This window comes from Rhincodon typus, chromosome 10 (genome assembly GCF_021869965.1).
Source record: "Rhincodon typus isolate 14 chromosome 10, sRhiTyp1.1, whole genome shotgun sequence".
NCBI classification, from domain to species: domain Eukaryota; kingdom Metazoa; phylum Chordata; class Chondrichthyes; order Orectolobiformes; family Rhincodontidae; genus Rhincodon; species Rhincodon typus.
In genome coordinates this window covers 65,656,424-65,680,000 of record NC_063341.1, presented here as the reverse complement: position 1 = coordinate 65,680,000, position 23,577 = coordinate 65,656,424, and the positions used below count along the sequence as shown (strand labels likewise).

Below are 23,577 nucleotides of genomic sequence, written 5' to 3'. Positions count from 1 at the left end.
GGAGGATGTTAAAGCACTGGAGATTGTTCAAAGGACATTTACTAGAATGATGCCAGGAATGAGGGATTTTAGATACAAGGAAAGAGTAGAGAAATTGGGCTTGTTCTCCTTGGAACAGAGAAGATTAAGAGGTGACTTTGAGGTGTTCTAAATTATGAACAATTTTGACAAGGTAAGAAGGATATTCTGTTCCCAAAAGTTGGTATGTCAGTAACAATTTCAAGATTGTCAGCAAGAGAGCTGGGAGTGAGATGAGGAGAAACTTCTTTACTCAGAGACTTGTTAGGATTTGGAATGCGCTGCCTGGGAGAGTGGTGGAGGTGGATTCCATAGACGATTTCAAAAGAGAGCTGGATGTACATTTGAAAGTGAGTAACTTACAGGCCTATAGAGATAAGGCTAGAGAATGGGACTAGCTGGGTAGCTCTTTCGAGAGCTGGTATGGGCACAAAGCGTCAGATGGCTTCCTTCTGTCCTGTAAAATTCTATGATTCGATAATTCTTAGTGGTAATAGATGTGAGCAACAAAGTCAAAGTGAAACAGCAGAAAACCAAATTTAATGTTGATAAATTGCCAATGGAGGTGTCTTTTACCAATAAGCTAAGTAGATATAAATTGTTGAATATATATGTTAGCATTAATTGGGAGATGTATATTGCCTTATCACACAGATCAACCATCAGCCCAGAGGCCTACAGCATCCCAAACTTGGCAATGGAACAATAGTTACTGCAGCAACAAGTAACAAAGGAATGACACTCCCCAGAGAAGGAATATCAAGCTGATGAACACAATTGGCTACATTCATACATAAAGATTCTGTGTAACATATGCAGAGACAGATGAGAATGAACTGCTAATGCCTGAAAACAGTTACATACATAATGGGTAACTTGGGTAATGCATGGTGTAAATTGTAACATTAAAGTGTTTTTGTATGAAAGGACGATATTTGGGATAGAAATGCAATACTGTGCCAATGTCACTATAGCCATGTGACCTGTACCATGAGACACTTACTGCAGACATCCCTCTTATAGCCAAGTCACTATAGACCAAATACAAGCAAGGCTGTGGTTCTCTGAACTCCTAACACCCTCCATAACCTCATCCTTCCCTATGTCCATAAATTCTTCCAACCCTGTAGTTCTTCAAAAGTACATTTTTCCTTCAGTTCTAGTGACCCCAAACTAAAACTCTTCAATTCTTTTCTGAAACTTCTCCAACTATCTTTCTCTCTCCCTTTTATCATTGTACCCCCAGCATATAACCTGAAGTAACTGTCCCTTCTTACGTTTTTGTTTGATTATTGCCTTTCAGAGGTGCCTTGGAGCATTCCACTCTAGTGCAGGTTAGGTGAACTGGCCATGCTAAATTGCCCATAGTGTTCAGGGATGTGTGGGCTAGGTGGATTAGCCATGGGAAATGCAAGGTTACAGGGATAGGGTAGGAAGGTAAGTCTGGGTGAGATGCTCTTCAGAGGGTCATTGTGGACTAGTTGGGCCGAATAGCCTGTTTCCACACTGGCGGGATTCTGTGATAAACTATGATGATAAATGCAAGTTCCTGTAATTCACATTCACTGGGTCATTGTGATGTGTGTTAAACTGAGCACCCTGTTCAATTGCAGAAGTATTAAGTAATAAAAAAAAATGCTGGAAATCAGAAACAAAAACAGAAGTTGCTGGAAGAGCTGGGCAGATCTGGCGGCATCTGTGGAAAGAAATCAGAGTTAATGTTTCGGGTTCATGTTGCTAGGCCTGGTATGCGTTAAATAACGACGGTCGTTATCATACATTTTTGGAGATGTATTTTATCAATGAACTAAATGGACATAATTTGCGAAAGCGTAAATTAGAGGATGCCCAATTTGTACTGTAGAGCATCTATATACATCTTCATCCGTATTTAATAGGAACATGAGCTATCCAGCTCGATCACCTCCACACGGCGAAAGTTCTGAGGAAGGGTCATTCGACCCGAAACGTTAACTCTGATTTTTCTCCACAGATGCTGCCAGACCTGCTGAGCTTTTCCAGCAATTTCTGTTAAAGTTATACTTCATTTGTTATACATTTTGTGCAAAACGGGCGTCTGAAATTTTCAGCAGCGCAATCTGCCCACAAAATAAATGGAAGAAGTTGTATCCTCGCGTAGAAAACAAACAAACGCACATCGGAATAGAGTCAAGGTGCTTGTTAAACTGATTAGACATTCTCATTCTCATACGTTCACCGAAAGGATTTTCGACGCTATCGTCCAGTATTGAGAGAAGCTGGGATTTATTTTTTGAGGACTGTCCCATGCGGGATTGTAATGCTGGCAGGAAGAAAAAAGTGTATGTCTGTTACAAAATGATTGTTAAATTGTAAACCCCGTCTGTTCTCACATCTTTCCTCAACCTGCAATGAGGTCCAATCCAGTAGCAGAAATAAACATAGAAATTGCTGGAGAAACTGAACCAGTCTGGCAGTATTTGTGGAGAGAGAAACAGAGTTAACATTTTGAGTCATCACCTTTCTTCAGAACCAGACTCATCCCAGACACGAACCGTTAATAAAACAAAGAAACGTTCGGGAAAAAAATGGTCATTGGACTGGAAATGTCAACTCTGTTTCTCTCTCCACAGATGCTGCCAGACCTGCTGAGTTCCTCCAGCACTCTTTGTGGTTTGTTTCAGATTTCCAGCCTCTGTAGCATTTTGCGTTTAAACAAAGCAGATTCCGTGAGGTGAGGACATCTCTGACTCCATACATTTGGACAGGTACATGAATAGGAAAGGTTTAGAGGGATACGGGCCAAACGCAGGCAAATGGGACTAGTTTTAGTTTGGGAAACTTGGTCGGCATGGACAAGTTGGACCGAAGGGTCTGTTTCCGTGCTGTATGACTCTATGACCGAATGGTCAAGACTTCCTTAAAACGCTTTGTTGCGGCATCCTGTGTTTCTAACAGAAATCAGAACTTGTCATTAAACATGCACCAAAGTGCAATTACAAACTTCCCCTTTAAATGTTGTCGTGTAGCCGAATTGTGAAAATAAAAGTACACCAGAACAGTGAATGAAACCCAGTGATGGTGGTGCTAGGTCGGTGTGTGCGAGTGTGTGTGTGTGAGGGGAGGAGCTGTTGTTGGGTAGAACTTTAAACTGGAATGAATCCTCTTGGTTTTCCCGGGCTGCAGGGCAAGTGCAAACTCCTCCAATACTCTGGTGACAGGGCAAAACTTTACCTTTCCCCATTCATAATCCAGACATGAACAGACTGAAGCCAACAGCGTTAACCTCGTCACAAACAAAAACAGAAGTTGCTGGAAAAGCTCAGCAGGTCTGGCACCATCTGTGGAGAGAAAATCAGAGCTAGCGTTTCGGGTCCGGTGGCCTTTCCTCAGAACCGTTGTGGAGCCTAAGAACCTCACAGCGTTAACCTCGTTCCTTGGGACAACTCACTTTGTTGTAAGTGTCCCTTTTATTACTGTTTGGTCTTCAGGTGAACTGCCTTTGTCCAACCTAAAACGCGTCGAATAAATTAATTTCTACTGCCGGTCGGATGCGGCTTTGTAGTCGCTGCTAAGAAGTTACATCTGTTGGTTGTAGTCTTTCTAAGGAGGAAGGCGGCTGTAGAGTTCCCTCAGCCAACAGAGGTAGCGGCAGTGGGGGGGGGGGAGGGGTGAAAAAGTCTCGCCATTGACGAGGTGATGAGTTTGTGTGACTCCCCTCTCAATCCCCAGGCTTTCCTACTTTGCGATAGCAAGAAGAAGGGTCCCGACCCGAAATGTCAACTTCCCTGCTCCCCTGATGCTGCCTGGCCTGCTGTGTTCCTCCAGCTCCACATTGTGTTGTCTCTTTTCTACTTTGCGCTCTTACTGAAGAGCAATGGGGTGGGGGTGGGGGTGTGTTCTTAGGCTCAGGGTGAATTCACCGCTTTAACCTCACCTGAGCTCCTCTGGAGCACGTTGTGAGAAACCTGCAATAGGAAAGGTGACACACCATGGACAAGGGTGAGAACAGGGAATAAGCAGAGAAGTAAACTTGCCAAGTCTGAGAGAAACTCAGTCAGAACAAATTACTGCAGATGCTGAAATCTCTCCTCAATCAACTCTGTACCACCTACAGTGCCATCCGCCCCAGGAACGAGAGAGACTGATAACTGCGTCCTCCCTCTAGCGCCTGCTTTGTCCCCTGTGGCCAGGTTAGATTTCCCCTCTCAGCGCGAGATGATTTCCTATTATAAATAAATGTGTCGTGAATCTCTTGATTTTCTCAGTGCGGAAGTTCTCGGTAACCAAGAATAGGTCAGGTCCCAGTGTCTTTTACTAATCGGCACAGAACGCTTTCAGGGTCAGGCAAAGACAGCACACTCTCTGACACATACTTTCTGACACACACTCTCACACACACACCATCTAACACTGTCACATTCTCACACACACACACCCTCTAACACTCTTGTCACATTCTCACACACTCACACACCCTCTAACACTGTCACACGCACACACACTCACACACCCTCCAACACACACACACACCCTCTAACACTGTCACACACACACACTCACACCCTCTAACGCACACACACACACCCTCTAACACTGTCACACACACACGCACACACACACCCTCTAACACACTCTCTCACACACACACCCTCTAACACTCTGTCACACACACACACCCTCTAACACTGTCACACACACACACACGCCCTCTAACACTGTCACACTCACGCACACATCCTCTAACACACACACACACACACCCTCTAACACTGTCTCACACACACACACGCCCTCTAACACTCTGTCACACACACACACACACCCTCTAACACACTCACACACACACACGCCCTCTAACACTCTGTCACACTCACACACACACACCCTCTAACACACACACATCCTCTAACACTGTCACACACACACACACCCTCTAACACACACACTCTCTCAGACACACATACACACATTCTCTCTGACACACACACTGACACACGCTTTCTCACATACACAGTCTCTAACACACTCTCATACACACTCACTCATTCGGATAAACCAAGACTTTCCAGGTGGGCATTGGTGGGAATGGCCAGCTGCCCGTATGGATAATCCGAAATGCAATGTGTTTGAGTGGACTTCAATCTGGAGTATCCGCTGTTTTCTCTCTCTCTCTCAACCATTGCATTTCTAAAACACAGGAAGTGCTTTTTGTGGTTGTCAGAGCAAAACTGTTGGGAGTTACACAAAGCTGATCAGTTCCCACTTCGCACGGCTTCGACCCTCCACGGAACCATTCGGATTGCCTGGGATGATGCATAGGCCGAGGACTCAGCCCATCGCCCAGGTCTTGAGGAGTTCCGCACTCGGCCACACTTCACGGAGGATCCGGCACTAAGTGAGGCGCCCGGTCCCGGACTGACTTCCCAGCTCCCCCGCGTCTCTCCCTCTCTCCCACACACACTGTTTGTCTTTCTGTCTGTATCGCCCCAGGACCCACTGTCCCGGTAAGAAATTTCTCTTTTCATCATTATTTCCAATCGTGGAAAAAATACAACTAGAATAGTCGCTATGTTGCGCCTGGTCTCTCTTGAATCGAGATTTGAGGAAACTTTAAGTGAGTGAGGTTCTGGGCTCGGCCTACACACTCTTTCACATTTTTTGTCTGAATGATTTGTCCCACTCCAGATGTCCTGGGGCGGGGGGTCTTCTCAAACCCCAGGACAGATTGCTGCAAATCTGATGTACTGAACTGGCGTCTCTGCACTGGCATTTCTCTCCAATTCAAAGTTAGTCCCCTCTCCCCATCCCCTTCCTGAGTATTTTGGGGACAAGGGCAACAGTCTCTTCATGATGTGAAGAACTGTCAGTGTGAGATTTGTCAGCTCCGACTTGCTGCTGTTTCAAATCGCCCCGATTTCTGCTTCCTGTCGTGTTTATTCTCAGAGCCTGGATGTTTATAAAGTCACTGATGTTTCACGTTCAGTGAAAATGAAACGAGCTCAGGAGAGAGTGTTCGAATTCAGTGAAGACTGGTCGGTGGATTAAAACCGAACATGTCCTTGTTGTATGTAACTCCTCCCCCCCACACACACACACACGCACACACACACGCCAGGTCTGTCTACCACCAGCCGGCGCTTCCCCTCGATGTGCTCTGTGCAGAGGAGGCGCTCACGGCTCCCAGCGTGGGGAGGGCTCTCTATATCGATTAGTACAAGCACAGATGGACCCGCATGTACCTTCTCCCACGTTTATCGGCCGTGTTTTACAACAAGCCTCGCACGCTGTGACCTTGACTTGTTCAGGAATGAGAGAGGGGTGGGATGATTCAGGGAGCATTTTTTTTAGATTCACCTGCTACAGCAGATAAACTGAAGGCAGAACACGTTATAGGCAAGAGAGCGCTCGAAACAGCGCGATGTCTCTGTTTGGCGTCACCATAAAAAAAATCCTCCAACTCACTGAGAAATCAGTTTCCTCAGCCAGGTCTTCTCATTGGCTCTGTCTCGGTCCATGCTTATCAATACTCAGAATGATACCTGGACTTCAACCAAGTTTTATTCTGACGCTTGAGAGGAAACATTGACCATAAATACTTTTTGTTTTAAAGAAAAACGAGCTGACAGCTCTATATTTGGTTGCAATAAAACAAAACAACTGCGTTTGCTGGAAGAATGAAACAAGCACAGATTGCTGGAGAAACTGAGCAGATCTGGCAGCATCTGTGGAGAGTGAGAGAGACAACGCGTTTCGAGTAGGGTATGATTTCTTCCCGGAACGTTAACTCTGTTTTTCTCTCCACAGATGTTGCCAGATCTGCTGAGTTTCTCCAGCAATCTCTGTGTTTGTTTCTGTAATTGGCTCATAGAGTCATACAGCACGGAAACAGACCCTTGTCTGGGGCTGGCCCTTTGTGAACTGAGAAACTGGCTTTCTCTGCAGTGGGATCCGGGGAAATAGTGTCTGCAGTCAGACAGACTTAACACTACTGAATAACAGTGAGAACATCCAATCAAAGTTGCAGTCGTGAGCATGCAAAGCAATATCGTGCCACCCTCGGCCAGATCAAACACAGCCCTCTGTAAAGCGTAGCAACTATGTCAACACATTCGTGAAACGTGCTTTGATTTTTTTTTCTCATTCCACATTGGGAGGCTTGGCAGGCGCTGCAAACGAGTTATTCTGTATTCCAAAAGACTGGTGTAAGAGAAATCTCAATTTCCCACCATCTGATTGCAGGAGTTCATTCGTTTCATGGACTTTTTCATCCGTATTAACCGCAATTAAGTTTCAGCATCTTGCACAACTTGCAGGCGTGGGTTTCAAACAGCAGAGATTTTTTTTCCCATCACCCAATCAGTCTTCATATTGCAGAATAAGGCAAAGAGGTGAATCGACAAAAAAACACATGCAAAGGGGTTTATCGACAGCGCACACCATTAGAATCTCGACCCTATATACAACAGGGACCAAAATTAAACGAGAGGATTTAATGTTAATTCACTAGCAGGGCTGGTAGAACGCCCGCCTATTATAAACGCAATAACTATGGGCTGATAATGCTAAAATAATTAAAATTGTACATGTTTCTCATTCATTGGAATTTAATTGTGTGCCATAAATGTCTATTTAAGAAAGTTCTCTCAGTCTCCTGGTCAATATTTAGCCCTGAATCAACATCACGAAAACAGATTATCTGGGCATTGTTGTTTGTGAGAGCTTGCTGTGCTGTAACTTAGCTGCCACTTTTCTACATCAACAAGTGACTACTTTTCGAAGATATGCCAGTGAATGTAAAACACTTTAAGGCGCCCTGAGACGCTATGCAAATGCAGGGCTTTTTAAAAACCTTTTTATTCGTTTCAAAAGCTAATGAGATAAAAGATGCAAAACGATTCCGAAAGTTGGAGACTTCTTCCAATCGAATCGAATATAACGGGAAAGTGAATGAGCTAGCCCCTGGATGGGGAAGTTAGTCTGGGCCATGAAGTCCACTTCATCCAACACCATGTCACTGATCTACCGAAGCTTTAGAGACCCGATTCTCCCATTCCGTCTCTTCCATGTGGCCAGTGTGTGTCTCTTTGTTTTATCCCCTATTCTGCACACAAGCTCCAGCTCACACACCGCATGCACAAGATACCGTGAGAGCTCAGGTTGTCTGAAACATAGCACTTCCAACAATCAGAAAGCTTTTTTGTTGTCATTGCTGTGTTGTAGCCTGACGATTTAAAAAAAGGATTGGATGCTTTGAACTTTTGATAAAGTGTTTGCATTCGCCTAATCTTGATTCATAGTTCACATCGAGTTATTTAAATTTTGATAATTCAGTGATCAGCATGAGGTAACAGCCGAGATATTTAACATCATTCGTCCATTATTATTCCCTCACAAGAGAACAGACGAGGTAAATGCGTTTGGTTTTAACAAACACACGAGTCTTCAAACAGGTTGGCATTTTGGAACCGCTTTGCTAAACGTAAACCGTGGAACTCGCCCTTGTAGCAGGTTTGGCAGGATCTCGATTGCAGATCCAGTCAGAGTGATTGTATCGATGGAGTATTGTGTAACCGAGTGGAATAATAGTGTCACTTACGCCGGGTGCTGCCAGTTTGATTTCCCAGTGGGAGAAAGAGAGATTTGAAGTGGGTAGGGTGGGGGTGGCGGGTGATGGTGGTAGAGTCCTGTCCAATCAGATTGCTGGGTTTTGGGTTGCCACCTGGCGGGACAGCACCTGGTAAACGGCGAGGCTGTCTGCGCCTGCGCCAAGCCTCACCCTCCCCTTCCCCCTCCCACACCGCCCCCCCAGCCCCACCCACTCTGTCACAACCTATATCTAACCAATGATAATGTACAATCTCGCAGAACTAAAATCCAAGGCTCCGCTCAGAAGAAGACAACATTGAATCGCTGCCGGGACTGATTTCCTCCAAAGCCCCAGAGAAACCGCATTCCCTGAGGCTGCTGAGATGCCACGCTCATTCCTGGTGAAAAGCAAGAAAGCGCACAGCTACCACCAACACCGAGTTATTGAGGATGACTACAGCAACAAGCTGGAGAATATCCTGGCGGATATTTGCACAGGTAACTGGACACAGAGTGAAGCTGAAAGACCACATCCAAACTGCTGAGTTGCTGTCCTATCCACTACTTTCCGATTAATAAGCAAACTTGCTCGAAACTTTAGGAGAAGGGCTAATTTGTCTCAATTCGCCAGAAAATTGGAACAAGCGGGGCCGAGTATGACTTCTTTCGAACAATTCGCTCGAATATCCGACCTGTCAATGAAGCCGGGGCACAAGCCACTTTAGTTATTATCTATCAAAATGAATTTCAATGTGTTTTTTAATATCTGTTAGATATTCCCCAGCCTGTCTACTCTAAACCCTTCAATATCATATTTTCTCTGGGCGAATAGTTTGGTTGTGCGGAACAATACTGGTTAACGAAAGTTGTGATTTTTTTTGGGGTGTGGGCGATCTAGCAATTGTTATCTTTAATCTGCAATTTTAAGTGAGGAGGACTTCAACTCTTTTTCAATACTATGATCAGACTCTGTCCTGTTTTTATTGTTTAATTTTTAATGGAATCATTATTTAGACATGCAAAACATAAGTTGTAATCTGAAAGTGGCAAATTCAATGTCGTTTATTGTAGAGAACAGGATAAAATGACACTCTTGGCGGATCTCTCCAGTTTCCGCTAGTAGTAGAGACGGACTAATGAAAATCTGATGACAGCAAAATGTTTTTTTTCTCGACAATTGTACCGTCGGTTTAATGAGCTCTATTGACTTTCTCCCCCTCTCCACCCCCTCCAATGTGTTCCCAGAGAGCAGGATATCGGAAGATGCTACTTATTACCCAGAAGGAGCTTGCGTAGATTCTAAGGGGGAAGGATCGCCGACATCTCCGCTAGTTTACGCAGCTGATGTTCCCGAGTCTCCAGCCAGCTGTGAGGGGAATAGCTGCGGCAGAGCCCCCGAGTATGAAAACTTATGGAGACCCCCTTCTCCGTCCGCATCTCCAGGTATTTGCCAGCGACACGCAGTGCCGCACCTTCTCCGGGACATAATGCTTCTAAAACTGGAAAGACCATTGTGTTGGCGAGAGCGGTACGAGAGTTGAATCCAAATAGGAATCAAGCCGGCAGTAAATCACTGTCCATGTTTCCTATAGTAAAGGCCATGAGACAAACATCACGAAATTGCCATTAAAAATGAGGTAGAGAAATAAAACCAACCACGTCCTATATGTGGGTGGATTTTATGGCACTTTCTAAACAAATTGATAGATATTTTAAAGAAGTAACATACTGCGGATGCTGGAATTGTGTATCAAACAGATACAGATAAACTCAGAAGGTCTGGTAGCATCCGCGGGAGAGAAACAGAATTTAAGTTTCGAGTCTGGTACAATTCTTCAACTGAATGGCTGTTTTAAATCCATGATGTGGAGGTGCCGGTGTTGGACTGGGGTGGATAAAGTCAGAAGTCGCACGACACCAGGTTATAGTCAAACAGTGACTTCACTTGATGAAGGAGCAGCGCTGCGGAAGCTTGTGATTGCAAATAAACACATTGGACTATAACCTGTCTTTATTTTAAATCTGGTTTGAAAATGAGGGTTAAAAAAAAGTAAACAGCTCACCATGTTGCTAACAACACAACCAGCAGTGGAATTATCTCCTAAAACTGAGCTGCTAGTGAATAGATGTTTTCTGTTGTCTGCCTCTGAACGAAGCTTTTTTTCGTCAAATGTTGTCTAACAGTAAAATTAAACGTTAAAACTCGATGTTATAATGAATAGAATTCTGAATGGTTTAATAGCTCTAAAATGCAGTAAGATAATGCATGTGATAAATGCATGTTCCCATTTTTACGCATCATAATTAGAACATTTTATTCCGCTTAAAATCATGTTTGTTTAAATTGTATTGCAATGTCATCGAGAATTATTTAATTTCTCTGTTTTTTTCCGTTTAGTCTCTGAGAAGTCTCTTTCCCCTTCAATGGAGGAGAGCCACCCATTTGCGCTGTCTTTCAAACAGTACGGATGGAATAATTACACAGGTTCTGACTTGAAATACCTGGTGCAGAATTACCGCCACCCAGTCCTGGAACGGAACTCCACTGTGGGGCTCTGCAGTGAACAAAACTCCGGCACTGGTCTCTACAACGAGCTCGCCCCCTCCTCTGGTCTGTACGGCGAGCTCAGTAGCACTGCTCCCAGTCTGTACAACGAGCGCAGCCACAGCTTTCACGAGAAAAGAACCGAAATTAAAGCCGAGTCCGAGCTTCTCTGTAGCCGGCTCCTCTTGAATAACGGCTCTTACAAATGCATCAAGTGCAGCAAGGTATGACCCGTTTCCTGGCCCACTGACTGCTTTGGGAAGCCCCCCTGTAACTCTGAAGTCTGCTCCCATTTCTCTAAGGGCTTTCCATACGTCTATTTTCCTATCAGTTCCTGTCGTTCATTGGTCACCTATCTCGGAGAGATGTTAGGAAGCATTTCTGCACACCAAGGGGAGGTAGGGATTTGGAACTCTCTTCCACAAACAGCAGTTGATGCTGGGTCAGTTGTTAATTTTCAGTCAGAGGGAGATACATTTTTTGATAAGCAAAGGTAGTAATGGACACGGACCCAAAGGCAGGTCTACGGATTTAGGCCACAGATCGGCCTTGATCGCATTAAATGGTGGAACAGGCTCCGCGGACTGAATGGCCTACTCCTGCTCCTAGTTACTCCCATATAAAGCTCCGCCTTCCCTGGTATTGCTGGGAGCAGGGACATCTGCAGTCTGCAGACAGGAACACACGGCCGCTCCAGCTTCAATAGATTCTGGCTGACCTGTACCCTACCTCCATTGTGTACCGTTACCAAGCAAAAACATCTCTCAGCCACAGAGGAAGACGTGACCTGGTCTCCACTCCCTCCCCATAGCATTAAAACGTGGAACTAAGAGTGAAGCAGCGTTTGACACTCACTGCCACTGCAGGCCCGTCCACGTCAAAAAATATTTAATACGTGGTTCTTATCATATGATGATGCACTTCACCCTCAATAACTCTGTAAACCACCAACTTCATGATAAGTGGAGGCAGATGTAAAGATTACAGGTCCTGAGCAACGAAGCGGGTGAAAAATGTCTCACTGCCAAATAGCATCAGCTGCAATTGTTTGTCGCTATCTGGTCCATGCCAGCATTTGTTACCGAGCCCTCAATGTTCTTGAACTGAGTGGCTTGCTGACCTTTTACATATTATTTGTGAGATGTGGGTGTAGCTGGCTGGGCCAGCATTTGTTGCCCGTCCCTAGTTGCCCTTGAGAGGGTGGTGGTGAGCTGCCTTCTTGAAATGCTACAGTCCATGTGCTGTAGGTTGGCCCACAATCTTCTTAGGGTGGGAGGTCTACTATAGAGTGATTTTTACTCTCTAGTCTGATGCACTTTCAGGTATTAATTTGATATACAATTGATGACTTACTTTCTGAAATTAGTTGAAGATTACGTAACTTTCTAGTCAGCTCGCGGTTGTGCGTGGGGTGGAGAGCTTTCGCTATTGTACTGTAGAGTTTTCACTGTTGTATCGAATAGACTGGTCGGCAAGGACGAGTTGGACCGAAGGGTCTGTTTCCGTGCTGCATGACTCTATGACAGCAGGATCTGGGCTGCCAGCAGTTGTTACGTTCTAGTAGCTAATGTTTCAGTAACTTTCTGATGAAAATCACATGGAACGCATAGAATATCGGACCAGATTGTAACTAGTTAGTGCTGGCTGTGGCCAGAAATAAAGAGATAAAATTAAAACGGAAGTGAACCAGAACGAAGACTGGAATTTGGAGATCACAGTTTGTACAGTGGCACAGTGGTCCTATCACAGGGACGGCAATCCATATGCCAGGGAACATCAGTGAACCCAGGCTGAAATACCACCATGGAATTTAAATTGGATTAATAACATTTCCGATTTAAATGTTAATTTCGGACCATTAAACGTCCTTACCTCGTCTGACCTAAATATCACAGCAATGCGGTTGACTCTTAACCACACTCTGAACTGGTCAAGGCACTCAGTACAAACCAACTGGGGATAGACAGTAAGTGCTGGACTTGCCATGGGCACCAATATTCCATGAAACAAGAACGGACTTCCACTCTAGGGGTCAGATGATAATGGGACCACTCTAACTTTGTTCTCGTGATTTGTTATACAACTACGTATTCTATCATATCACAATCCCCTGACATGTATTCTTGTAACCAATCTGTTCAGAGATGTTCTTACATACCTCTGGAGCAGGTGGGAACCGGGTCTCTCGGTTCAGAGGTATGGACACTATCACTGTACCACAAAAATCCCCACACACCCTTTGCAAGATTGCTGTAAATAACTGGATATCACTTGTTATCCCCTCATCTTTCCCTATGCTTGTTATAGTCCCGATCTCACATCAGTAATTCCAGTCTGTTAACGAAGCCTTGGCATCTCTACCAACAGCAGAAGCAACATTATTCTGGCGGAGAGCACAACATGATTCAAATCTGAATTCGCCTAGTTCTGTCGTAAGCGACATAACGATTTATTCGCCCATTTTAATTCCGCCTTTTTAACGTTTTAGTTCTGATTTTATAAACCATTTTAATGGAGCCCAGAGTATTAACCGGGTGTGCTAAAAATTCTGAAATAAAAACAAAACCCGTTAAAGACACTGAGCAAGGAGAACATGTATCTGTGCGTTCGCACGCGTGTGTGAATATCCATCTGTGCGGGTGGTGGCAGGGGGGAGGGTTCAGGTCAATGACCTTTCTCAAATCAAGTTCTGATGAAAGCTCTATCAACAGCCATTGGTAGCTAAGGTGCTTCACTAGCGTCCAGTCTCCCGTTAGCATTATCACCCTGTTCATTCAGAGTGTTATAACCTCTTCTGTATCGTGCTGCGTAAAATAATGATGCTACAGCACTATACCTGTAACAGTAATTGTGCACGTGTTTTGATTAGCTCCCCCGCAACAAAGATTAATTTGTAGGTAAAAAATATGAACAACTTCTTGACCTTTCCGAAAGAAGTCGCTGTCTGTGATTGAGTCCGCGTCAGCATTTAGATGTCCGACTATTGCACCTAAAATGACTCAGATCAACACGAAATCAACAATTTTAGATTAAAAGTATTAAACATAACTCGTCAATTCTCAATTACATATAGGGTGAAATGTTTCCAGCTATCAGCTCTTGTAAATGAAGGGTCTAATAACCTTCCCCCATAAATAATTATAAAGAATTTCCAGATTAATGTGTTTTTCTCTGTTTTTGAATTGATTTTTAGTCAGCCGATAGTAGTTACCGATTACTGCCTGCGTGCAGGGTTCGATGCTCAGCGAGCAGGGGAGCTCTGATCAGTCCATTACTTTTCACAGACTCTGGTCTTGTCTGAATTTTTGTTTGAAGGATGTTGTTAACCCTGTGTTCCCGTCTCTCTGCCAGGTGTTCTCCACTCCTCACGGTCTTGAAGTTCACGTCCGCCGTTCTCACAGTGGCACCCGCCCCTTCGCCTGTGACAGTTGTGGTAAAACATTCGGCCATGCGGTCAGCCTGGAGCAGCACAAAGCCGTGCACTCCCAGGTAAGAGAGTATCTGCTCACTGGAACTGCAGGCTAAAACAGCGCATGACTTGTAACTGGGAGTGAAGCCCTGTCATAAAAAGCACCTCAATGGAATAACGTTCGTGCATTCGAAGCCATTAAACCAGTCAAAGTATTTTAGCAAGAACCCATGGATGAGTGTTAATGCAGCAGTATTTCGTTGTGATGGTAGAACACTGTGATATGTATGAGCAGCGGAAGCAGATTCAATCATAACTTTCAATGCAGAATCGTTTATACACCTGAAATGAAAGTATTTGCAGGGCACGTAGGAAAAAGGAGGGGTAGGGGTGTCGCACTAATTGGACAGCCCTTTCAAAGAACTGGTAGAGCCATAATAAACCGAATAGCTTCAACTGTAGAAATTTATTGAATAGATCATGCAATTAAAGGCGTTTAAAATAATGACATAGTTGAGCATTTCCACCCAGTTATTCTCCAACATCACCATTTTAAAAATTAGCCTTAGAATCACTTTAAGATCGTTATTTTGGAACATAATCAGGCTATATCAGCAACTTATAAAACTGCAATATGATTACACAAAGTTAATCCAACTTTATGGAAATAAAAAAGTCATCATTAAGTGCCCAGAGCACAATTAGCCCTTATGAAAGGAGAACCAATGGATGTGCATAGTACATTTGGAACTTCAGAATGCATTTGGTCTGATGCCACAGAAGAGATTACATCATATTAAGGCCCAGGAGATTTAGGATGATATATTAATATGGGTTAAGGATTATTTAACAGCCAGAAACAAGAGTTGGAATAAATGGGTCATTTTCAGGATAGCGGGTTATAACTATTTGAAAGCTACAATTAACAGTGACTAGACCTCAGCTACTTGCAATCGACATCAATAACTTAGATAAGGGCTTTTTAAGTTTTCTGATTGTGCAAAGCTGAGTGTGAGAGTAAGGCATGAAGAGATTGTGGATAGATTGATTAACTAAGTGTATAAGAAGGAAGCAGATGGAATATAATGTGGGAAAGTATGAAATTATCCACTTTATTAGGAAAAATGAAGAAGCAGATTCATTTTTTGAAGCAAGAGACTTTTAAATGTGGTATTCAAATGGAATTGGGTTTATCATGTACAAATGCATGAAAGTTAACATGTCAATGCAGCGAGCAATTAAGAATGTTCCACCTTTCTTACAGGCTGAGGTGTTGGAGAATGAGTCTTGCTGACATTTATAGAGCTTTGCTGAAACTATGCTTGGAGTACTGTGCACTTTTGATCTCCTTACCTAAGGAAAGATGTACTATCTTACAGCGGGTGCATCAAAAGTTCACAAGATTGATTTCTGGAAGCAGAAGCTTGTCCCATGAATAGAATAGGCACATATATCTGGAGATTAGAACAATGAGAGGTGATCCCATTGAAACATATAATTCTTAGTGAGTTTGATCGGGTAGATGTTGAGAGGCTGTTTCTCTTGGTTAGACAATCCAGATGGGGTATAGTTTCGGAACAAGGTGTCTCCCATTTAAGACCGAAACGGGGAGAGGTTCCTTCATTCAATGGGTTGTGAGTTGGTATTTCCTCTTATTGAGACTGTGGCAAATCCATCCATGTGTATATTTAAGCCTGAGATGGATAGACACAAAGAGAGAAAAGTGATGTTGTGATAAGTCACAATGATCAAGCTAATCTGGAGCAGTACTTTGTTTTTCCAGGTATGGTTCCTTTTAATGTGACTCCAGAGTGGAGAAGGGAGGGTAACTTCAATTGCTGAGCATTTCAGGGTTGTTTGGGGAGGGAATAAGATGGGAAAAAGAGCTTTTTTGCAGTAACAATGGATTTTCAAAGATCTTTTGTAAGGCCATGCCCACCAATGGAAAGAAAAATGAGGACTGAAAGGAGCTTTTTTGTTGTTAGCATTTCCTCTCAGCTCCAACACAGTTGTCACTACCTCAGATCTTGAGACCCAAATCTCCTCTCCCCTCCATTTGAGATGCTTTGATGGAGACATTTAGCTGTGATTTTACTGAATGGTAGGACAGGCTACGTGGGCCAACTCCTGCCTTGTATCTTACATTCTTACTTGAACTTAGAAATGTTCTTACTAAATTAAAGCTTTGTTATGATTTTACCTTAAATGATCTATATAACTGTACATCACTTAAACATATATTGTGCAATATATATCTTTTCCAGAGTAGCAAACTGTAGCATCATTTTTAATTCCATGTTGCACTTTCATTTTGTTTCATTAGGAAAGGAGCTTTGACTGCAAGATCTGTGGTAAAACTTTTAAAAGATCTTCTACATTGTCCACACACTTGTTGATTCACTCAGACACCAGACCTTACCCCTGTCAGTACTGTGGGAAGAGATTTCACCAGAAGTCAGACATGAAGAAGCACACCTTCATTCACACAGGTGAGGAGGAACCGAAAATTCTGTGTGGAAGTATATGCAAATCTGTTTATGCAGTGATCTGAAACTGAATATGAAGGAACCCAGTAATTTTCTTATCACGCTGGACTAGAGATGTTGGGGAATTCAACTAACATTCGCCTTCTTCTGAATGGCTCTCAATCAATAACTCTGTTTTCAGATAGAAACAGAAATGGGTGATTCAGTATTAGCCTGTTCTGCCATATAATTAGACCATAGTTGGCCTTTGTCCCCCCACATTGATTCCTTATCCCTGCCTAAAAATAGTTAAATGAATATTTGACATTTTCAATTCACCTCTAGCCTCAGCAGCATTTTAGGGTCAAAGGCAGCTCCATGTTTCCATAAATACAAGGTAGCATACCATTGGAAATCTATCATTAAAAGCATAAAATGCAGATCTGGCAGCATCAGTAGAGAGAGAAACAGAAGGTTTCCGTTCTGATGAACAGTCATCAATCTCATCCATGGGGTGTAGGCATTGCTAGCAAGACCAGCATTTGTTACCCATCTTTGTATCAAGTGTCTGGTCAGGCCATTTCCTTGTGCAGTTCAGAGTTAACCACATTGCTATGAGTCACATGAAGACCAAACTATTAAGGGCATCAGATATTCCTCTCTGGAGGACATTGGCAAACTAGCTGGTTTTGTTTTTATGACAATCAATTGTAGTTGAATGGAAAATCAGAGCAGAAGTAGGCCACTCACCCCTTTGAGTCTGGTCCACCATTCAATATGATGATCATTCAGCTCAGTCCTCAGTTCCCACTTACTCCCCTATACCTTTTGACCCCTTTAGTCCAAAGAACTATGTCTACCTCATACTTGAAAACATTCAATGTTCTGGCCTCAACTGCTTTCTGTGGCAGAGAATTCCACAAGCCCTCTTGGGGAAGACTTTTTTTCTCATCTCATACCCTATACCATTTTATGATTACATAGTGTTCAACACTAGTAATTAGCCTTATGCTTATTATAACCAGCGACTCCCCCCAGCCAACGCACCCCCCCCCCCCCCCCCCCCCCAGACTATTAGTCTGGATCTCTAGATTGCTAGCCTAGTGATATTGCTACCTACCTTCTTCTTGAGTTCTGAATCCCCCATTGTTTCACTGTTCACAAATGCTGCTTGGCCTGCTGAATGTTTGTAGCGTTTCCTATTTTCACTCCCCATTTCTACTGAGCTTTGTCCTTTATATTTTTTTTCAAACTAGCATTCACCAAAGTCCAATTTCCCGTTTGGGTTTTGTATGCACTCCATTCTCCCTAGTTTGCACTGCAACTCAATGCCAGTGCAATATTGCTTCCCTAATGTGAACAATGCCTGACGAAAGAAACGGCGTTTGGCAATGATTTCATCAATGGCATCTGTTTAATAATTTAATCGTGGCAATCCAATCAGTGTAGCTTAATATGATCCGTCCGCTGTTTATTCAGAGCGGCTCTGCTGTAAGATGAATACCTGGTATTATTAGCCTGGCCTTGATTTAACCACCAGCGAAAATGACAGGTGAATCACACTTTGACGGTAGTGGGGTAAGCTAATTTCTCAGATCGCCTGCCATGTATGGATTGAGGCGACAATAGCAGGCCGTACATAAAACAGAGCAACCAGGGAGATGAGGTGAATTTCTATTAAACAACACCGTTGAAAATACAGTGAGGTCTGTTAGGAGCTAGAATGGGCTGTTAGTACAACCTAGTCATTTCTCGCAGTCCATCCAACTGATGTGATTTATTGATTTATTGTCACATGTACAGAAAAACCTTGTTTACGAGCGGTACAGGCAGATCATAGTAAGCAAATGATACTCAGATCAAAACGACTTACAAAGAGGTATACAGGATACACTGCACAGGGCGTGCGCTAGGCGGATCAACGTTAGCAAGATCAGGGTTATTTAAGGCTAGAGAGTCAATTTATCAGTCTAATAACGGCCAGGAAGAAGCTGTTCCTGAACCTGCTCGTGCGTGTGCTCAGGCTTCGGTACCAATGATATATCCTCCTCAACTAAAACGGATAGAGGGAGAAACTAAGATCAGAGATACACACAGTCGACCTGTCAACATCTATGATGCCTCTGAACCCCAGAGGCTGTTTCCCCGAAATCTGCTCGGAACTTTCAGCAAATGTTTGATTTTATTTAAGGTTTTGTTGCCTTAGGGTTCCCCACTTCGTTTTTAAATTGTGAAAACACAACTGGATCAGTGTAGTTTGATGCGTTTGGCCAATCTATTGTCGGTCTGAAGACGAATATCATATTAAGAAGGGTGAAACGGTGCGGAAAGGGCGGGGGTGACTCAAAAATAACCCACCGAAGGAAGAACATTACCCGCTCACATTGACACAAATCAGTGTGGCGAGGTGGTAGTGTCCCTACCTCTGAGTCAGGAGGGTTCAAGTCCCACCTGCTCCGGATGTTTGTCAACACTTATCTGAACAGGTTGATTAGAAAACAACAGCCAAACAAGTGATAAAGGCAACGAATTTAGATCAATAGAGAAAGGATTTTAAATGTTGGGGTGAGAGAACTACTCAGCAGGAAACAAAATAACTTGCATAACTTCAAGGAGAGGTCACAACTAGTGTAAAACTTGTTCTGAGAAAGGGTCATAGGACCCGAAACGTTAACTCTGATTTCTCTCCACAGATGCTGAGATTTTCCAGCAATTTCTGGTTTTGTTGTTAATGTAAAATTTGCATTGCTCGAGTTAGTCATGCCACTGGCTGTTGAATAAACGCAGGGCAAAAAAAAAATCACAAACATAGAAAATGCTGGAGAAACACAGGTCTCAGCAGTTAATGTTTCGATTCTGATATGATTCTTCTTCAGTTCTGAAGAAGGGTCATGCCGGACTCGGAGTGTGAACTCTTGTTTCTCTCTTCACAGATGCTGCCAGACCTGCTGAGTTTCTCCAGTATCTTTTAAGATTTCCAGCATCCGCGGTATTGTGCCTTTTGACTTTTGTCAGTCTGCTCATGGCGCTCGAAAATAAACATTCAGCACAACATTTGAGTCAGGCCGCGATGCTAGAACAGTTTGGTATCAGCGTTGCCCTACTTAGCTGAAGCCCTCCACTGACCAGACTGCAAAGGGGAATGTGATCGCGTACTCCGGACGCTATTCTTACACGATTTTTGTGCTATTTAAGTCAGAACGAGAACACTTTCAGATCACGCTGATCTTTTCTGTTGTGAGTTTGCACTATATTTTCCTTACTGCAGCATACAGGATGGTGCTGGTCCCACACAAGGAATCACTGTTATCATGGTGTTCACTTACACTGAAGAAAACTTAGTCTGTAGCATCGATAGCATCAAACAACTTTCCTTTTGAAAATAAAAACAAAAATAACCCTGTGTTTATTGGGTTTCAGATTAACGTTTCACATCCTTTCTTTTCATTTAAGTATTTCAATGGCAGTTCACTCACTGAGTCATACATTATTCAGCCTTTCCGTCCCAGTAAATTGGACACATTTTCAATTACCGACCGTTCAATGGAGTTTCTAGTTGCATCGTCAATAACATTCAAACAATGTGAACTGCGTTGTGCGGGGAAAGGGTCCTCAAATGCACACAACGTGTAACGAGATTGTATGAAGCTGATTTTTAATTTCACTATGCAAGGTCTTTTTTTTAAAAAAAGATTAACTCATGATTAACTAAATGTGTATAGACCTACGCATGTGGCAAGATGCTGCGGACGCTGAAAGTCTGAAACAAACATAGAGAATGCTGGAGAAATAGTTCTGAAAAGTCTTCTTGGACTGGAAACTATGACTATCTCTCCGCAAATGCTGCCAGACCCGCTGCGTTTCTCCAGCACTCTCTGTGGTTGTGATGTATCTGACTGGCTCTATATTCAAGATTGATTTTCCCCTATAAATCATATCACTGTACAGTCTGATCCAAAATATGTATTCCTACAATTAAAGGGGAAACGTTAATTCATGCATTTTGGAGAAGGAGGTGCAATTCTGAAGTATGATGCGCCCAAAGTCCAAAGATGTACAGGTTAAGTGGATCGTCCATGCTAAAAAGTATCCAGGGATGTGTAGGCTACGTGGATTAGCCATGGGAAATGCAGAGTTACAAGGATAGGGCAGAGGGATGAGTCTGGATGGGATGCTCTTGGGAAGGTCGATGTAGACTCGACAGGCCGAATGGCCTGATTCCACACTGTAGGGCTTCTGTGGTTCTGAGATAACAAGGTGTAGAGCTGGATGAGCACAGCAGGCCAAGCAGCATCATAGGAGCCTGCTGTGTTCATCCAGCCCTGCACCTTGTTATTATAGGAGCAGGAAGGCTGACGTTTCGGGCCTAGACCCTTCATCAGAAATGGTGTTATCTCAGATAAAACTTGTTATCTCAGATTTTCCAGCATCTGCAGTTCCTACTATCCCCATTCTATGGTTCTGATGGCTTTCCTCCCTGTTATCTTTCCAGGTGAGAAACCACACAAGTGCCAGGTGTGCGGCAAAGCTTTCAGCCAGAGCTCGAACCTGATCACACACAGCCGCAAACACACTGGCTTCAAGCCTTTCGGCTGCGATCTGTGCGGCAAAGGGTTCCAGAGGAAAGTGGACCTCCGAAGGCACCGTGAGACCCAGCACGATTTGAAATAGGCGGCGAGTGAACAGCGCAGAGAAAGGACCCTGTGGTGGAACAGTTGCAGTTCCTCAGCCCGGCCGAGATGACCCACGGGTCAATGTTGCCAGCGTGTTTATGTGTCCTCAGTGTAGGATGGAGAATGTAGCAGGGGCCATCTGAGGACGAGGTGGACTTCTCCGTGTGTTCGAGGCGTTGGCTTTCTTACAAACAATGCAGGCAGCTCAAGGCTCATATTCTGCCTTGGTAAATTTCACATTGTCCCGTTTCTAACATCTTTTCTAAAGTAAAACCCCGTTCCTCACACGTTAAAAGGTGAAACGTGTGAATTCACTAGAAACTGGAAACTAATTGCTCGAACCGACATTTACTTTGGGAAAGAAAAAAGTTGTTTTATAAATCAGTTTGAAAACATGACAAAATTGACTCGGCTTACTGTCTGAGTGCTCATGATGTAGTTATTGACATAGACCAGACACACGAGAGCGCTTCAGTCGATTGTTTGCTGAGGATAGTAAAAATCCCCTACAGTTCCCACCTAGCAAACAAAATACCTCTTACAATTTGACTCCCTGCCAGAGGCAGTAAAATCAGAACGTGGCCCCTTCCCCACAGCCACCGGGTCTCTAACAGTCTAAAGGCAAAGCCTCATCAAATCCAACATTGTACTTGCTATTGTCCCCCACTGGTTACTCTTTCTCAAGAGATGAGAACGACAGAGCTCGACTCAGTTATGTTCGAGAGGGGAAATGGAGCGAAAACAAGTTATTGTGATAAACCTCCTCCCCACTTCCCATTAATGTATTTTTGTGTCTTGTATTGAAGACTGTTCGTGAGGGAATGGTGGGGTCCAGCGGGGAGGTGGTAACAAGGCAAGATTGGACACATTCAACATTCATGCGTTTGTACAGGGTTAAAATTGGGCCCGTCCGCTGTTAAGCGTCTTAAGGTTTTAGCGACGAATTCAACAACAGAAGATGCCTCATTGTTTTCCTTTAGGCGAAAGCCCCTGACTTGTAGAAAGTGTACTGAGGCACGCGGTTGGGTTGTAGAGGCCAGACCTGGGCGGTATTAAAAGTTTCTGGATGGCAATCGGATGCAGTTAGACAAAGACTGATGCCAGTTTAGCCGCTTCCCCCATGAGAGAACAGAAGAAGAAGTCAGCCAAGCTAGTCATTTTCTGAGTGCGACTACTAAATGGGCAGACTGTCAAACTTTATTTCAATATTTGTATTTTCCTGTGCAAACTTTAATGAGTGTGCTATTATAATCTATTCGACTTTATTTATTCGCAATACCAAAGTATGAAATAAATTGAAACATTTTGGTAAAAATTTCTAATCTTCTATTTGTAACTTGTTTCCTTTCAAATCACACTCATCTTTCCAATGAAAGAACCGACCGGATTTAGAGAGGAAATATTCAGGAGTTCGTGGATTAATGATAAATTCTTAGTAAATTGGTTTTGATTTTATTTTATAATAAAAGGGGCATCGAATGAATGATCCATTGCAATTACATCAATGCATATTTTAAACGTGAAGGCTTTTCAAATGTCTTGTAACAGGACAACATCACACAACCAGCAGAGAATGTTATCGACGCTGATCATCTTGCGAAATTTGAAGAATATACGTATATTTATTAACATGGTCGCTGGAGCCCTATTAAAAATGCATCATGCATATTACATGTCACATTATTCATGAGCTAGAGGTCGTACCTTTTGTATGCCCGAGTAAGAATACACTGGGTAAGCGGAGAAGCTGAGCACACCTTTGTTGAGGTTTTTAAATTTTTAATAACACCTCTAGCTAGCCAGTTGGTGAGTCACAACTCAATGCACCAAAGTGGAAACCCAGGACTCTTTCATGGAAAGACAAACCTTTCAACCGCTTTAAAGATACTTTTAGTTTGT

At 43.4% G+C, this 23,577-nt stretch overlaps 1 protein-coding gene across 1 annotated transcript; it reads left to right on the top strand.

The window, feature by feature from the left end:
* Window positions 1-4,474: 4,474 nt before the first annotated feature.
* On the top strand, window positions 4,475-22,993 carry gfi1aa (growth factor independent 1A transcription repressor a). The gene is made up of 7 exons (XM_020530796.2): window positions 4,475-5,504; window positions 8,866-9,084; window positions 9,832-10,029; window positions 10,985-11,355; window positions 14,483-14,620; window positions 16,864-17,029; window positions 21,498-22,993. Exons 2-7 carry the CDS (start codon window positions 8,970-8,972, stop codon window positions 21,674-21,676), a joined length of 1,167 nt encoding a protein of 388 aa, XP_020386385.1. The 5' UTR covers window positions 4,475-5,504; window positions 8,866-8,969; the 3' UTR covers window positions 21,677-22,993.
* Window positions 22,994-23,577: the final 584 nt, after the last annotated feature.

What these genes read in the sequence shown, in the direction of transcription:
- gfi1aa (XM_020530796.2), top strand. Translation starts at nt 8,970, where the DNA reads ATGCCACGCTCATTCCTGGTGAAAAGCAAGAAAGCGCACAGCTACCAC. An exon ending in TTCTCCGTCCGCATCTCCAG is followed by an intron (nt 10,030 to 10,984) that starts GTATTTGCCAGC and finishes TTTTCCGTTTAG; the next exon opens with TCTCTGAGAAGTCTCTTTCC. An exon ending in ACAAAGCCGTGCACTCCCAG is followed by an intron (nt 14,621 to 16,863) that starts GTAAGAGAGTAT and finishes TTGTTTCATTAG; the next exon opens with GAAAGGAGCTTTGACTGCAA.